The 16,594-nt window shown below is 41.7% G+C and overlaps 1 protein-coding gene across 1 annotated transcript; it reads left to right on the top strand.

The window, feature by feature from the left end:
• The first annotated feature begins 1,041 nt into the window (after positions 1-1,041).
• On the top strand, positions 1,042-15,526 carry mtx1a (metaxin 1a). Its single transcript, XM_048261458.1, has 8 exons — positions 1,042-1,134; positions 7,278-7,347; positions 7,612-7,691; positions 9,538-9,630; positions 10,600-10,782; positions 12,360-12,436; positions 12,749-12,906; positions 13,372-15,526. The coding sequence occupies exons 1-8, from the start codon at positions 1,054-1,056 to the stop codon at positions 13,593-13,595; spliced, it is 966 nt and encodes a 321-aa protein (XP_048117415.1). The 5' UTR covers positions 1,042-1,053; the 3' UTR covers positions 13,596-15,526.
• Positions 15,527-16,594: the final 1,068 nt, after the last annotated feature.

The raw sequence follows: 16,594 nt of genomic DNA, 5'->3' as shown, positions 1-16,594 counted from the left end.
TTTCCCCATAGACTTTGTATGGGGACTATGACATCATAATGGGCTAATTAACTTGATTTGCACCTGTATCAACTTCCAGCTGCTCAACTAGGTCCCATCAAAAAGCTAGTTAAACTGATTGCACCTGCATCAACTGCTTTCTGCTCAATTAGGCCAACTCTCTCTGTGTATCTCCATTCTACAAGGATATAAGGCACATTCCATCCAACTTTCTATCCATTCATCCTCTTCAAACCATTCACTCATCTACCCATTAAACTATCCCATCAACATTCATTAAACAATCTGCCTATCAACATCCATTACACTATCTATATTTAACTTTTAAACTATACTCTGTCTCAGGCTTTAAACATACAATCTGGCTCTACAGATCCTGTTCAACTATTTCCTCTGCCCACAACTGTTTCAAAATAAATGTCCTCACTACAATAATTCACTATTAAATAATTACTATTTATATAATAACTATTTAAACTACTCAACTATTTAACTGTTCAGCCATTTCAACTGTCAGTTGTTATCAACTATGACTTCTGCCAACTGTTATCAAATAAAAGTTTGTTTTGCATTTTATGTTAATATGTATGTTTATATTTTCATGCACTGGTAATTTCCTCGAAATTACATTTTCTAGTTATTGCTGTTCTCTTTGGTAGTCTTACCAACTTTTACAATTATTTACTGTTAAATTTAACTCGCCTATTGTTGTTTTGTAGCTTATGTCACTTCGGACAAAAGCGTCTGCTAAACAGCCCACTATAACCATAACACCAAATAGTCCATCAGTGGAAACAAACAATTAAATTGCTCTTCACGCAGGCATTTGATCATTTTATTTGGATCAACACTCATCAAATAATGTGCCCTGCAAACACGCATCATGTACATTCATTAAAAAATAAGCACTTCTAAAATAAATTAATTATGCTAGCACGATCAGCTGATTTAGGCCTACCGTTAAATGAATTCCGAATGTATTTAGGCCATTATAAATCTTTACAAACAACATATTGCGTCACTTCCGAGTGGAAGTGCGCCTTTCATATTAAGATGGCGACTCCCTTGGAGTTATTTTGCTGGAAAGGCAACTGGGGATTGCCTTCTGTCAACACCGAATGCCTTATCGTGCTGGTAATTACACTATATTTGTGTTGATAGCCATTGAATTTCACTGGTTTGTTGTCCACCTATAGCTAACGTTTTGCCTCGCCGTGTAACATCGGCCACTGGAAAGGCTAAGGCTAACATCAACTGCACAATCTTATAATATGAAGTAGCAGCTATAAGATTACTTTGCCACTGATATTGCTGTAATAGTTTCACCTGCTAATTTAAAATAGGCTACACTCAGACACACGTAGCCTATCTTAGCTGCTCCACTTAGTCCAGTGTCGTTACTGTCCAGTTAATGTAGGATAAGTCCGGTGTTGTTTTGTGATTGGGCTACGTAGTATACACGGGCTACACAGTATACTGTAGCCTACTGTGTCTAACTATTCATCGTTCAGCAGTTTTGGGCTGAACGATGTGAGGGAAAATGTCATTGCGATTTCCCCCTACAGATATTGCGACTGCGACTTGATTGGTGATCTAGGCTAGTTTGCGAAAGTCAAGCTTCAATGTAATTACGTAGTAAGCTGTAATATTACTTACTGGACAAGACCTTGCAGCACTGGGCGACCCTGTTGGCCTTCTTGCTATAGGCTACGCTACATTCATCCTGCTGCCTATGGTGCTTTTAAAATGTGGCCAGTCTACGTGTTCAAGGTGTTGCCTCAGGAAGTAGCAAAATCAGTCCCAAATCATTCGTGAGCTACACGATTCATTTTGCCGTTGCTATTTTCTAACTGCATTAAATCAAATCACAATTTTGTTTAATCTTTCAGCCCTAGCAACAGTGATCTAAAACTGAACTGGGCAATGTTGAAAAGTCCAAAAGACTAGTGTTATTGCTTTACTATTTTAAGAAATATTTCCTGTTCCAATGCTTCTTACAGCCATTCTTACAGTGGTGTGTGTGTGTGTGTGTGTCTGTCGCTTTGTCAGTCGTTCTTTGATTATGAATACACTAAAATTAGTGACTAAATTAAGGTTATACTTATCAGCATACAGCCAGGTCTGCCACAAGTGTAAAATTCAACATTCAGTTGGAATAACAGGTGTGTATTCGTTATGCCGCTGTATATCTAAGTTAAGGGAATGACTTGCTCACTTAGATTCCTCAGGAAATTACAGTGCGCTGCACACAAGGCTGTGTGATATCAGCTTGTGCTCATATTAGTGACAGATAATGTTCCTTAGTGTCCAGTTACCTCTCTGTATGTGGTTAATTATGGCATCCTTATTTCCTTCTTTATGTCCTATGGTGCATTTCTGTCTCGTTTTATTGCTGTTCTGTGAAGTTATACTGATTATATAGTCTGGTCTGGTGTGATTATATGGTACTTACTGAAGGTGGAAAGGAAAGTTGAGGACTGTCAGGCCTTATTTCCTCTACAGCACTGTGGAACAGTTAAGGCAGTCTTTGAGCTTGTGTCCTTTGGTCAGACTCTAATGCCAGTATGACTGTCTGCTGCTCCCCTCCTCGTGGTTAGGAAAATGCATGGCTAATGCTCTTGCTGTCTTACCTATTCTGTGTGGTCTTCTGACCACAAACCAACTACTGAACTGGAAGCATTTCAGTGATGCATCATTATAGTCTGGCGCAGCCTTTTGGAAATTTCATTCACAATATTCTGGAACACTTTTAATAAGCTGCCGCTTCTCTGTCGTCCGGTTGTCTGTCTGTTCTGCTGTGTACACAATGCTGGCCGTTTATCGAATTAGCCACTTTTCATCACAGTTAATTCTCATTTCTGTGAAAAAGTGTAGGCTATAGTAACCTTTTATCCTCCAGTAAGTTTGCAAACCACAGACCGTTTTATTAATGCTCTGTGATCTCTTGTCTACCTTGAGGGACATTCACTAGCAAGCCATTCATTGGAGATGTGGTGAAGCTGAGCCAAAGGAATCCCAATTAACTGTGCTGGGAGAGAAGCCTAGCCCTCCCTAAGGGGGTCTGTGCCACTAGTGTGGTTGTGTGCACTCTGGTATGCCGTTAAATGGAGTCGATGGAACTGTATTACAACCAGCTGTGTGTGTTAGCTGGTTAGTGCACGGCACAGTCAAAAGATGAACATAAGAGGATGGGGGGAGAGGGAGGGGGACTGGTGGTATCCTGAGCCGGAGCAACTCGGGGTTAAGTGCCTTGCACAAGGACACAATGGTGGAAGCTGGGTATTGAACCTACAACTGTTCAGGCTTGCTTTATACGTATGCTTTATACTCAACTACAGGTCACATCATATGGTCTATAAAGATGTAATAATAATAGATTTGACTGCACAATGTACACTCCTGCAAAGAGTAGAGTCTAGACTAGAAGAACTTCCCTAAAACACTGCCGTTGCTTCTTGCAAGACTCACAACAGTGTGTGTGTTTTTCTTAATAATTAAATTGCATGTAAACAAACACGATTGTAGTTCAACAAAATGGTAATTAAACGCTGCAGCAGGGGTTTTATTGAAGTGATCATGGTGTGTGTGTTCTCACAATTATACGCAATTCAGACATTTCCTCTGTTACAGCCTCATTTTTTTTGTTGGCATATATAGGCCACCCTGCCTCTCTGCCCTTTCCTCCCAGTTCTACTGTAAGCCAATGTAAGACGCTGCTACTCTAGCGTTTTTCCTAAGGTAAAACATAATGAAATTCCTATTGGCTGAGAACTTTTAATGCAGTTTCACTGCTCGCTCTCTTCATGCCAAATTGCAAAATGCTTTTGGTTTACCTTACCTTGGAGGGGCTGCATTTTTCACTCTTTTCCTTCTTTTTTTAGCCTACTTCCAACCTTTTACATAACAAACTGTTCAGGGCAGTCCAAAAAGAATCTAAGAAAAAAATAGTTGCTACAGTGCTACAAAACAGTTGTCTATTGCGAAGGCATCTGGGTGGAATTTTTTTGGAAATGTTATTAATTCTGCAATAAAAAGCAGCAAAAATAACTGGCTTGCCGTGTTTGTTGTAAACAGAATACTTTTCCACACTTAGGCTACTATACTTTGCTATTATATTGTTTGTAATAAATGCACACTAATTGCAGCTATGTTCCTTTCCCTTACTGTAATCTATTTTATTGTTATCAAGGTATTTGGCAGAAATATTTAAGTGTTTTTTTCTGTTATTTCAGCTTTCCAGTTTTCACCAATCAGGCAAAAGTGTGACACCCTGTGCCCTCAATGCATCCGCATCCCTCATCCATAATATCTTTAGGATGCATTTATGGTCATTACAGGGCATCGACAGGCATCTAAATAGTGTTACATCAGTTTGGCTGCAAACTTAATAGGCTGAACCATCTTTCTATTCCACAAAATGGATAATCTGAACAAATTCTGTGCAAACATTTATTCTAATCTAGACTCTTATTCTAATCTGGATAAACTCTTATTCGGCTATTAGTCTTCATATCTTGAACAAATCGCCTGATTCGGAGATGGTATGTTTCCACCAGTTGGCCTGCTTCTCTTAAACCACCCAGATGTGCAGACTTTGTGCGTCAGCCGTCAGGCTCCAGGTCATGGCAATTACGCTGTGATCTCGGAAATGCAGGATTAGCTTTGCCTGTTGAGCGACTTTGTGTGGGAGGTCTTTGTATGAATTATGTGCAGATCATTTTTTTGTGTTTTTTCAGCAAGCCTGGAAGAGACCTGTGGGTTTCATATGGACACATTTTCACATCAGCCATGATGTAGCATAGCAGGGTTAAGGCTGTGCTGTTTTCTCATCAGTTGGATTTTAATGCACTGATTTATTTTGCCCCTGTAGCTGAAGCTTATGATACAGTTTAAGGATTGAATAAATTTATCAAATTATATTTAGCATCCAACTATTAAAAAAATTAGAGTAGTGCTGAGAGGCAAAGCGCAGACAGAATGAAGAATGTTGCTGTTGCTGTAGTAACATGATGGAATAAGCTACTTTCCATGAAGTCAAGCGACCATTCCATCTGCATGTACAGTCTGGTCTGATGCTGTAGGTCTGCCAAACAAACCAACCACCTTCACATTTTAAGGCTTCTATTCCCGCAAGACATAAGCATAAAAATGCCATCCATTTTGACTCAAAGTTTTTTTTGAGGAAGGTGAATTGGAGAGCTGCATTTGTTGCATTGTCTCCACAACCTAGCCTCATTAGGGTTCAGTATAAGTATATATACTCTTTTGATCCCGTGAGGTAAATTTGGTCTCTGCATTTATCCCAATCCGTGAATTAGTGAAACACACTCAGCACACAGTGAACACACAGTGAGGTGAAGCACACACTAATCCCGGCGCAGTGAGCTGCCTGCAACAACAGCGGCGCTCGGGGAGCAGTGAGTGGTTAGGTGCCTTGCTCAAGGGCACTTCAGCCGTGCCTACTGGTTGGGGTTCGAAACGGCAACCCTCCGGTTACAAGTCCGACGCGCTAACCAGTAGGCCACGGCTGCCCTGAAAATTCATTTCCGTTTTTGGGGGTGTGATAGCACAGGTAGCACCCCCGCCCCCACCATCTCTGGACTATTTTGTGTTGTATTTAGTATTGCATCTCATCTTATGCCAGATTTCTCAACCTTTACAGGGAAGAAAAGTCTTGCCGAATCCCGATCAGATCTTAAGTCAAAGTTCAGGAGGAAGGCCTTGTTACTCCTCACCTAATTCCTGTCTACTGATAAAGTTCCAGCTCCAGTTTTGGCGCTCCTATTCCGCTTACTTGGGGTTAGCCTACTCCACTGCTGTGCTCCGTTCTGCTCTGGGTCCCTTCCTCCACCCTCATAACTGTCTTCCAAACTCTGTAATTTTTTCCATTGACAAAACCTTGGCTTGGCCTCCCAAGCCTCATCCACTCTGTAAGCTCCTACATCTGCTGGCATTAGTCAATGGGAGGAGGGCCAAATGGCACCTCGCAGGGCAGAGTCCCTATCTGCAGGGAGGAACATGTTGGATTGTTGCTCGCAGGCTTGTGCCTTTTTGAGTGTTTTGACATGCTTTTAGGTGCTCATTTTTTTTTAAATTGAGCTTTCTATGGAAGCCATCTGTTCAATCAAGATTTTGAAGTGGAAAACCTGTTGTCCAAATAGCTTTATGAGGAGTAAAAATGTTGGTAGTGGTCGTTAATTTTGGGGTAATTAATTTGGTTTGACCAACTGTGAACCAGTTTAAATGCAAGAAGTTTTTTTGTGAAAAGTTATCTTGGACCAAAGTAGGCACTCCCTACCAATTAATCACCAAAAGCAATTTCCTAACGTTTAAAAGCTAACTTTCTATCATTCCCAGGAATTTGTTAAACTTGGGCAATGCTGTACTTTTAGGAGATGCTTGGTTAGGCCTATACAGTTTTGTTAGCATAACTTTGATTAGAAACCATCTACATTTAATCATCATTTAATTAGTAGCCATCAACTTGGTTGATTTTGGTATCTACTAAGCTTACGGTCTTCTGGCTTTATATTTTGTGACATACACGTTGTACAACCTCAGCCTGTTGTGTCTGTTTTTGTGACCAGTGAGTGAAAACAGGTCAACCCCACACGTCTGTCTCTCCCCACTCTCCCAGACCACATTTCTAGCATGGGGTTTCTCACCGAGACCCAAACGATTCAGAGGAGGTTCCCTTCAGGCTGCTGTTCAACTATACACACATTTTCCTTATTTGAAAAAAACAGAAGCCTTAACTGCTGGAAATTATTTTGTAGACCTGCAGTTTTACAAGCCTCCCAGAAGAAATACTTCATGGCCTGTCAGAAAGTTTCCTGCCCTGAAAAAGAAGCCATCGGTGGAAAGTCCTGTGTGAGTGTTTCTGTCTGCGTTAGGGCTGTGGGGACGTGCCTCAGCGAGCTGTCTGTACTGCCACTGCTTGCCTTTTCCCCTGTGCACCCAGGTGTGTGTAGTATATTGGTAATCTGAAGTCACAGGCTGTTTGGTGTCTCGCTGTGTTTTAAGACACAGCTTATCGTAAGTGAGGTGTTAACGTTCTGGCATGCCAGAGGAGGCATTCCTGGCACTCATTGCTTAGTTCCTGTGTGGTTTGGCCTGGTTTTGATTTAAGCACATGGAAGTGTGCCTGGCACAGAGAACCGTTAATGTACTGGCTGTAATGACCCACAGTTAAGATGGCAGGACTAAACAAATGTAATTTCCCTCTTCTTCTCTCTCACTTTCTCCCTTCTCTTCCTTTCACTTGTCTCATCTCTCAGGCTTATGCAAGGTTTGCAGGAGTACCTCTCAAACTTCACAAAACTGCCAACCCTTGGGGAAGTCCTACAGGTAAAGATAGCATTAAAGGTTACTCAGCCTAATTTTGGATACAAAAAGTTCCAAACATTTCTTTTTAACATTAATTGCCTGACTTGTAATGGCCCCTTAACCTCTTTCCGCATCTTCTTTTGATTTTTGCTCTGTGTAGGAAGATTATCCCTTCAGACAAATTTGTTTTCAGACAAATTACACTGAAAGTAGAATAAACAGGGCCACTGAACCCTAGAGAAAATCGTAGAAATGTTCAGTATCACGCCCACTCTCTTCCTCCAGGCATCCTCCCAGCGCTGAAGACTCAAGAGAATGGCAGCTTTTCTCAGCCCAGTAAAATCATCATTGAATTCAGGAAACAGGTGAGCTACCTCTGATTGAGTTACTACAAACCCTGTCGTACCCCAGAGTAAGAAATCAAAAAGTAACCAGGAATTGGTAAATCAACACATAAATACAAAGATAACAATGCTGTTCATCAGTTAAAAAAAAGTCATCTGTACATCAGACATTTTTCATCTTGCGTAATTACATTGCTCATTAGGTATTACAGGGTACCATCACTACAGTCAAGTATGTGCTCATGTCAAAATGTCTGGATCTGTGTTGTCAAAGTCAGAACAGAGTTACTGCCCCAGAGAACTTGGTTAGAGTCCAGCGGACATGACAGCTCTTTGCAGTAATTGGTGTCAGAAGTGGGATGATGTCAAAGCCAGTATTAGCCTACTTAGTTTGTAGAATGGTAGAAGAGACCAGTGGCTTATTTGTGCACTCTTATACATACAAAGGCGTAACTCACTTTTTGGATTTGGAGAGCATTGTAAAACTAATCCCGACTGATCCTACAATTTTCCTCATAACCGTGCACACAATGTCGATAAAAGAGACCTGGGCTTAACTGTTTCAAAAGAACTCCCATCATCATCCAAGTTTCTCTTCTCCTTGAGAGTGGTCGGAACCATTAGACCAGTTGGGAGTCGTACCCCCACCCACCAACCAACCGACCCCCACAGCACCCATTGTTGCCATGCTGCCATCAGCCCCTATCCTGGTCCTGACTCAGTTGAAAGTCTGAGCATGTGTGGACACTGTCCTTGTGCTTGGCTTGGTTTGTGGGAGTTTTAGTGTGTCAAACCAACCTAAGGATTGATAAATGCTTTTGATGGGATGTGGAAAGAATGGCTCAGATGAAATCATCTCTGTCTCAAAGGGATAGGTGGAGATAGGGTGGAGTTCAGGCTAGTGTTTAGAAATCCCTGTTTAGAAGTCTGAGGCAAAAGTGACATGGTCCACATAATTCATACATACACAGACACACAGACACTCAGACTTGGACGGTCTGGCAGGCATCATACATTTTTCATTTCACTGTCAGTTCTTCCATGTCGTTAAACAAACTCAAACCGTCAAAGACACCACATAATGACCACCTTCTGAGTCCCTGAGTTTACAACTGCGGGGATCCTTCTTTCCAACATCATGTCATCATCCACAGGATGTTTTGATGTGGAAAAAAGTTGGCTGACCTTGAATTGTCATACTAATCTACGTTTATACCATTTTGCCTTTCTATCTACAACTAATATTTAGGCTCGTAGCCACATAATATTGAAGTTTTGGCAGTATCTTTTCCCAAGAGAGATCAAGTGCACTTCCTTCTGTGCTCATCATCTGCAGAATTGGGTTGTGTATGGTTTTTCCAAGCCTTTGTTTTTATGATACATTTCATGCTGCAGACACAGGGCTGGCAGAAGAAGTGTTAAGTTCACTGACCTTGTTAGACTGTTGTGTAATTGTGCTATCCTACTGGTTAGGGATTAGGAGGAAAATGCAATAAAAGCAGCCTGGAACCATAATATTGTTTTTTTTTTTTTTTTTTCCCTCTTCATTCACTGATGTGTTTTGGGCATTGTTGTGGAATTCTAATGGTGCAATTTAGCCAAGTTGGTTTGTGCTCTTTCTGCTCAATATCATGTACAGTTAAAAGTGTGAAATTGAATTCTGTGCATTGCTAGACCCTAGCTCATGAATGGCCAAGGTCATGGGGTCAACTCCAAAGCTATGCACATGCCATCATGGTACTTTTTATGAGTTTTGAATGAAAAGTCTGGGGAAAAACAACTTTAAATGCAGTTTTTTTTTTTATTTCATTGTACACCAAAGTGTACCCTTAGTGACGGATAACATTGTCTTTTCTTATTTCTGTAGAAGTACAATGCTGACTTTGACCTCTCAGCGAAAGAGGGAGCAGACACACTGGCTTTCATATCTCTGGTGGAGGAGAAGCTGATGCCTGCACTGGTCAGTCTCTCTCTCTCTCTCTCTCTCTCTCTCTCTCTCTCTCTCTCTCTCTCTCTCTCTCTCTCTCTCTCTCTCTCTCTCTCTCTCTCTCTCTCTGTAGCGTTTATCTGATATGATAAAACATGTTGCTCATGCATATCACTGCATATATTTGGATAGAGGACCACCTCCTCTCCGACCTGATACCATTCATACCTCCATCACCACCACCACAATCACTGTCATGAGTTTCCAAGGGAATTACTCCATTCCCCACTCTTTCACCGCATCGTCATAGCAACTCAAAGTAACATGGAAATCATGAAGGGCTTTCAGTGTGACTTTTCACTGTCCCAGCCGTATGAACCATCTGAAATCCTCATTGGCATCATTTTCCTTTTTTTTCTTTCTCAAACCTTGAGACCGATTTAAAGAAAACCTGCTGTGTTCTGCTCAAACCTCAGTCCTTCCTTATTATGTAAGTGTATCAGATTTTCACAGTCATTATTCCTGACCTTTTGCCTCTTGTTAAAGGAAATGCCTCAACGTTTCCTGTCGGGCTACCCCAGCTAGACAGCACAGCAGCCCTGAACATTGAAGGGCTTACTGCACAGGCAGAGCCTCTGGACTGTAGAATACAGCGCCACTAACATCCAGGAGAATGCCTGCATCTTCCTACGTTAGATTGACACATTGACTTTTACCACCCTTCAAGTCTAAGTGATTTGTCCATAAAACACTGCCATGATCACACTGCACTCATTATTATACTGTGTATCACAGTATTTCACCTGGCATCATTTTTATTTTGTTCCTCTCAATCACTGCTACAGATGAGCTCCATACCAGGATAAGGTCTCATTAGCAAATCCTGGGGTTCACCCCCGACACCCCCCAAAAACAGCAAACTGCAAACAGATCAGATACATAAAAAATAAAACAAAACCCACAAACAACACACAAACCTCAACCCCTGCCTCCCCATTTCAGATCTACGCTCTGTGGGTGGACCCCAAGAACTATGTGGAGGTGACCCGCCGTTGGCATGGCGACAACATTCCCTTCCCACTGAACTTCTTCCTGCCGAGCCGCATGCAGCGGCAGCAGCTGGCCCGCCTGCGCCTCATCAAGGGGGACGAGACCCTGGAGGCCGGCGAGGACATGGAGAAGGAGGTGAGTGGTGGTCGGGGTGATGAGGGGTGGGGATAGTAGGGTGATGGGGGTGATGGGGGTGGTGGTGAATGGGGAGTGAGTGGTGGTGGAGGTAGTGAAGGTGGTGGTGAGTGGGGGTGGCACCATATGTACTGTAGTCCAGAGGACCTGGCCAGTCTGGCAGTCTCGCACACAACTCCGAGACAACTTGTTGTCCTCATCAGCTGAATACACAAAAGCGTTAACACCAATTGACAGTGTTAGTTAGACACACATGGAAAAAGAACAGGTGATGCACAGAAATGACGCTCAGAAAAAAAACACCAATAAGTCCCATCCCTAACTTCTACATTTCCCGGTGCTGTCTGGAAAAGACTTTCATTTCTCCTTCAAGGACCACCTTCAAGAGCCCCTTGGGTTGGTTCAGAAATGTCAAATGCCATTAATAATTCAGTCATCGCCACCCACATGTCAACATGGTGTCCTCTAGATGGAAATGTTAATTCACGTCTGGCTACACAAGCCTAAGCAGTGCTGGGAATAAGGAGTAAAATTTGAGTCAGGTACCACAACGCTGAGTAAGGGAGCTGTAGTTGTGGAAGGTTTTTTTAACCGTGTCTGCCCTTTCAAGGGAGACAAGTATGTGGACTCTAGTAAGGAGGTAGTAAGAGGGGGAAGGTTGTGAGGAATGAAGCATTTTATTGAGGACACAACCTTTGACCTGTGACCTCAATTGTGCTTTTGACATTTAACATTTAACTTGTCTAAAAACTCAAGTAAAGAGTGGTTGCCCAGCTGGTTGGAAGATAACGTATTTGTATTTTTCTACCATAGCTACGTATTTGTATTTTTCAACCTCTTATTTACTATGACGTCACTGGAGATAAAAAGGGATTGTTTGGTTAAAACGTGTAAACAGTTTGTTCTGTATCACTTCAGCCCCTTGGAGATGTACACAGTTGAATCAGATTTGGTTGTGCATTTTAAATTTCGCCATCTGTAACCTAACATTTCTACTTTTACATCTAGTCAGGCAGACTGCTCTCTATACCTAATGATCCGGGCCACATTCCGTTCAAGACATGCACTTTTGATCCCTCGTAGCTGTGGTCTAGTTCTCTCCATGGTCAACCAATTGAGGTGCGAAGGCTGTAATGTTTGTGCAGAAATGGGGGTTCTGTGCAGGGAAATGACACTGTAGTATCCAGCCATGTAGTTTCCAGCACCACTGGAGGCTGGGGGGCCTCGGTATGTCCCGGTCTCTGTGGTGAAGCGTGCCTTGGGGACCTCCACAAATTATTCATCCTCACGCTCCCATTGAACACACGTCATGGAGGCAAATGTGGTAGCCATGTGGATGGCTGCCTGTGTGCCGATCCACAATCCACTTGATTTATGCTTCTCAGGAAGACACGCACCACCGCTATTATGGCAGGCAAATAAAGTAGTGTCTGTGAGTGAGAGGCTGGTCTGACCTGAGGTCTGGTGCCTGCCATGCGGGTAGTCATTTCTCTCATTTATGCCCCCCCCTCCACACACACACACACACACACACACACACACACACACACACACACACTGTCTTCATTTCTTTCCAGCTTTACCACGACGCCCAGGAGTGCATGGATCTCCTCTCTCAACGTCTTGGTTCCAGCAAATTCTTCTTTGGAGATTCGTGAGTCTGACTTCTTATATTGCAGTTGTGTGTAATATAAGGAATATTTGTTGAATGGAACAAGAATTAGCTTTTTAAAATTTCCCTCAAAATGTAATGTTTGTGAGGGACTCTCTTAGATTAAACCTGTGCAAGGAATTTTCACTTCCATTTTTCAATTCCATGAAAGAGTGAAGTGCAGAAGTGCTTTTACGATTAATTGCCAATTTGAGGCTATCTAAATAATTTGTATAGATAGATATTCAAGATGTGTAAAGTGTTGTATAGATACATCGCACCAATCTTTCTGTATTCATCATGTCATCCTCTCAGGCCTTCCTCTCTGGATGCGTATGTATTTGGCCACTTAGCGCCTTTGCTGAAGATCAAGCTGCCGTGCGGGCGCCTCCAGCAGCATCTGAAGTCTCTGGACAATCTGACGCGATTCTGCTCCAACATCCTCACCCTCTACTTCCCTAGCGAGCCTAATGGTGAGTAGAGGAGGCCCACTGCTTATTGAAGCCAAATTCCTCTGGCTCTTCGACACATGCTCCCATGTTCTGAGTTTTCGATTGAAGCTGAAAACCCAGGACTTGTTGTTCCTGTACATGGATGTAAAATGGACCCAGTGTGTTTTATTTAATTTATATGCCTGACTGAACTGGTCATTTGAATGGGATGCTTGTAATGAAGCTGTAACTACGCTAGTTAATTGTGTTATAGCTTCGTCTCAGTCATTCACTATACATATGGCTTAATGATTGAAGTGTTTGATACTAATATTTCTAACATACAATCTGTCAAGTGATCTGATTTGATCTTCTAAGATGGGGCATCTTTATTTAGACAGGTGTAACCAAATTAACAAACCCAGAGTACCACAACTTGGATAAGGGTTAATTTCTAATTTAGTCATAGCAATCATGACTAAAAATCGAACCTTTCTATACATGCAGAGGGCGCGGCTCACAAAGTGTCCACTCAGCCCGAGGCCAACGAGTTTGACAACGAGCCCAACAAGAGGAGGAAGCAGCTGCTCTCTCTGGTCTTTGCCCTGGGGGCCATGCTGAGCTACGCCCTGCTGACGGGCATCGTCTCCATCGAGCACGTGCCCACCGAGGAGGACCTCAGGGAGCCACAGGGCATCGCAGAGGCCTCCCCAGGCGAGGACGAGGAGTGATGTGTGTGTGTGTGTGTGTGTGTGTGTAGACGAGGAGAGAGTAGAAAGGCGATAGAATGGGATAGAGCATCAGGGACAGGTGTGGGAGTGTTTTGTGATTAACAGTTTTAGGGGACCAGCACAGTTAGTGGTGCAAAGCATTTCTCTAAAGACCAAGAGGAACCACTCCCTGATTTTGGTTTCTCATATCAGATGACGTGAGCAAGAACCATTAGGTTTTATGTTACAGATGGATAAAGATTTTTTTTATTGCATGATAATCATGATGGCCAATTCAATTTGTCAACTTATCAGTTAAACAACGACTAAGTACAGTGATGACCAAATTTTTTCACTTTATCAGTGTTGTATTTATTTTCTTCAGAAGCATGTACTCTTTACTATGAAAATGTACTAGGGCACATTTGCTTATTCATTAGAGAAATTATGACTGCATTACTGAAATTGCAGGCCTTTTTTCTGCGCTATCCAATTCTCTCTGTTTTGGATAAACACACCATGTCCAGCCATGACTAGTCAAGCCAAACTAATGATGCAGGTCTCAATGAAATTACCTGTGGGGACCAACATAACCCAGGAAACCTTTCATCAAAAACTTTACCCAGATTTGGGACTATAATTCCTTATAGGTGGATCAAATTTGCACTTGATATAGAGGAACTCCATTGTTGCCTTGAGTGAGTTGATTTTGGCTTTTATGTCTTTTTGTTGTTGTTGTTGTTGTTGTCGTCGTGTTTATTTTGATTTCTTCTTGAAACGTCTTTCCCCCTCTCTTTTTAGGTTTTATGTTCGAACCTAAGATCAGGTGTTTTTATGTACATTTTGTTGTATGCAGCAAATGGCTGAGTAGAGTCCTGAAAGCTATACCAAGGAGCGAGATTGGTGGTATGTTGAGCCTAAAGCTAGAGGCGAATGCCCCTGGTGGACTTCTTTTTCTTTCAACTTTTACATTTTTGTGTCAATTGTTTATATTGTTTATGTAAACAAAATGGAAAGCAACAAGGCAATTGCCACAAACTTTTGCCTGAATTGAACGCACCTCTGGCTTTAAGCTCACTGTACCATTTCTCTTGTTTCATCATGCACCCCATTGTTTTTATTTTATGTGCATGAGTATCCATATACTGCTACTTAAGTGTTCAAATGGCAGCATAGTGGCTGAATGGATACTTGGGACTATTATCAATATATTCCTACTGAACCAGAATATGACCAGAATTCAACCAGAGGACTGTTCCTCTTTATGTGATCTGGCTGAAGCTCTAAAATATCTGAGATCTTGTCATATTTCTAACAGACCAATGCTTGTGCTGTCTGCAGCTCGTTGTAATTTGATGTCTTAATTCACAGTCTGAAGCACTGATTTGAATGGAACATCACAAAAGTATATTAGCAACATACCAAAGAATAAGCCTTTGCTGCTTTTTCAAAATATTACTCAATAAAAGAGATTGACTCAGTGTCCAAAAGCGTAAATCTTTCAAAGATGTGTACTTGTGCTTGTTACTGCGACCATCTCCCTTTTCTCTGTGGTTGAGTTTGTTTCAGTGTGTGCTGAAAGCTAAGATCTCTGGAGTTGTTTCAAAGTAAAAAAAGAAATAAATAAAAAAAAGAATAGTGATCTTGGAAGCCATCTCCCCAAATAATCTGGATTTATCAACTACTTAGTTTTAAATGTGTAATCAAGCAAGATGGAGTACATACATTAATAGTTTGTTGTTCACTACTAACTTGCCAGACTTGAGAAGAAGTGCATTTATGATTTAATCGTGATCACAACAAGCACTTAATCTCTTGCATGCTCTTGTTACAAGACCAATAATGTGTGCATTGTTACTTATCCTAATGACGAGAAAAATGTAAATATGTTGCAAATGAATATTATATTTTCTTAATTTATGAATGAATGAATAAATGGGCCTTGAACACAAGATTGCTGATATGCTGTAGCCTTTGTGTTAAACACTTTACACCCATTTCAGAATTTGGGATAAACTGAACCATATGAAACTGAGACATCGTATTGTTCTAGTGTCACAGGTTGTCTTCAGACTCAATGGCTGTCTCCTGCCTCATTCACAGACTGTTAGACAGCTCCCACAGGTCATGGAATTTCTGGAATATCATGGAATTTTGATAATGTCTGTTCCAGACATGGAAAGTCAGGGAATTGTATCATTTCTGGGGGAAAGTCTGGGAGTACCAGGGAATTTTGTTGTAAGCAGTTTCAAATTTACTTAAAATCTTTGGTCTGTTAACTAATTTCAATGTATCATTCATAGAGTGAGAACCCTGGTTAGACTTCTAAAACATTACAAAGATGAGGGGTCGTAAAGGGCCTTTAACCCTGCCAGAACCCCCAACATTACACTAATATGACATACATTTAACTTTTGCACATTGTAGTGTATATTTCTGTTGCACATGCCTTATCTTAATTTCTATTATAGTTTATGTTTGTAAATAAATAAATGTGCCATTTTTAGTTTTCTATTTTTATTTTTAGAGATTTATGCGCAGTGGTGCAGAACTGTTTTTCCACTTACAACATTTTACTGCAATTGTTTTGTACAATTGTGCATGTAAAGAATCTGAACGTCTGGCTCAGGGGGGTTAATGGAGGCTCTCTGTCTTACTCTCTCACTCTGTCACACTTTCTCTCTCTCTCCCCCACTCCATCTCAGTCATAGGGGAAATATGGGAACTGGAACCCTGGCCTTGTGGTTTTCCTGCACATCTCTGTGCGCTGATAACATGTTCCGCTCAGATCCTAGACCCCGGAGACACACAGCTGTGCATTACTCCATCCGTGTGGAATTTCACTTTGGCTTCTGTTCACTCAGGTTTTTGTGTTTTTTCTTTTGTTTTTGTGTGTGTGTGTGTGTGTGTGTGTGTGTGTGTGTGTGTGTGTGTCTGCCACTGGAAACTTTTGTGAAACCCCTTGGATTTATCAACCACCACATCCCAGATCTCCATCCACAACCCCCTGATTCAAGAAA

The sequence above is a fragment of the Alosa alosa genome, chromosome 13 (genome assembly GCF_017589495.1).
Source record: "Alosa alosa isolate M-15738 ecotype Scorff River chromosome 13, AALO_Geno_1.1, whole genome shotgun sequence".
In the NCBI taxonomy this organism is placed as follows: domain Eukaryota; kingdom Metazoa; phylum Chordata; class Actinopteri; order Clupeiformes; family Clupeidae; genus Alosa; species Alosa alosa.
This window is presented reverse-complemented; position numbering and strand designations above follow the sequence as displayed.

Excerpts from the sequence above, each read along its gene's own strand:
- mtx1a (XM_048261458.1), top strand. The coding sequence starts at position 1,054 with ATGGCGACTCCCTTGGAGTTATTTTGCTGGAAAGGCAACTGGGGATTG. Across the intron at positions 7,348-7,611 it reads CCCTTGGGGAAGTCCTACAG|GCATCCTCCCAGCGCTGAAG; the intron begins GTAAAGATAGCA and ends CTCTTCCTCCAG. Across the intron at positions 10,783-12,359 it reads GCGAGGACATGGAGAAGGAG|CTTTACCACGACGCCCAGGA; the intron begins GTGAGTGGTGGT and ends ATTTCTTTCCAG.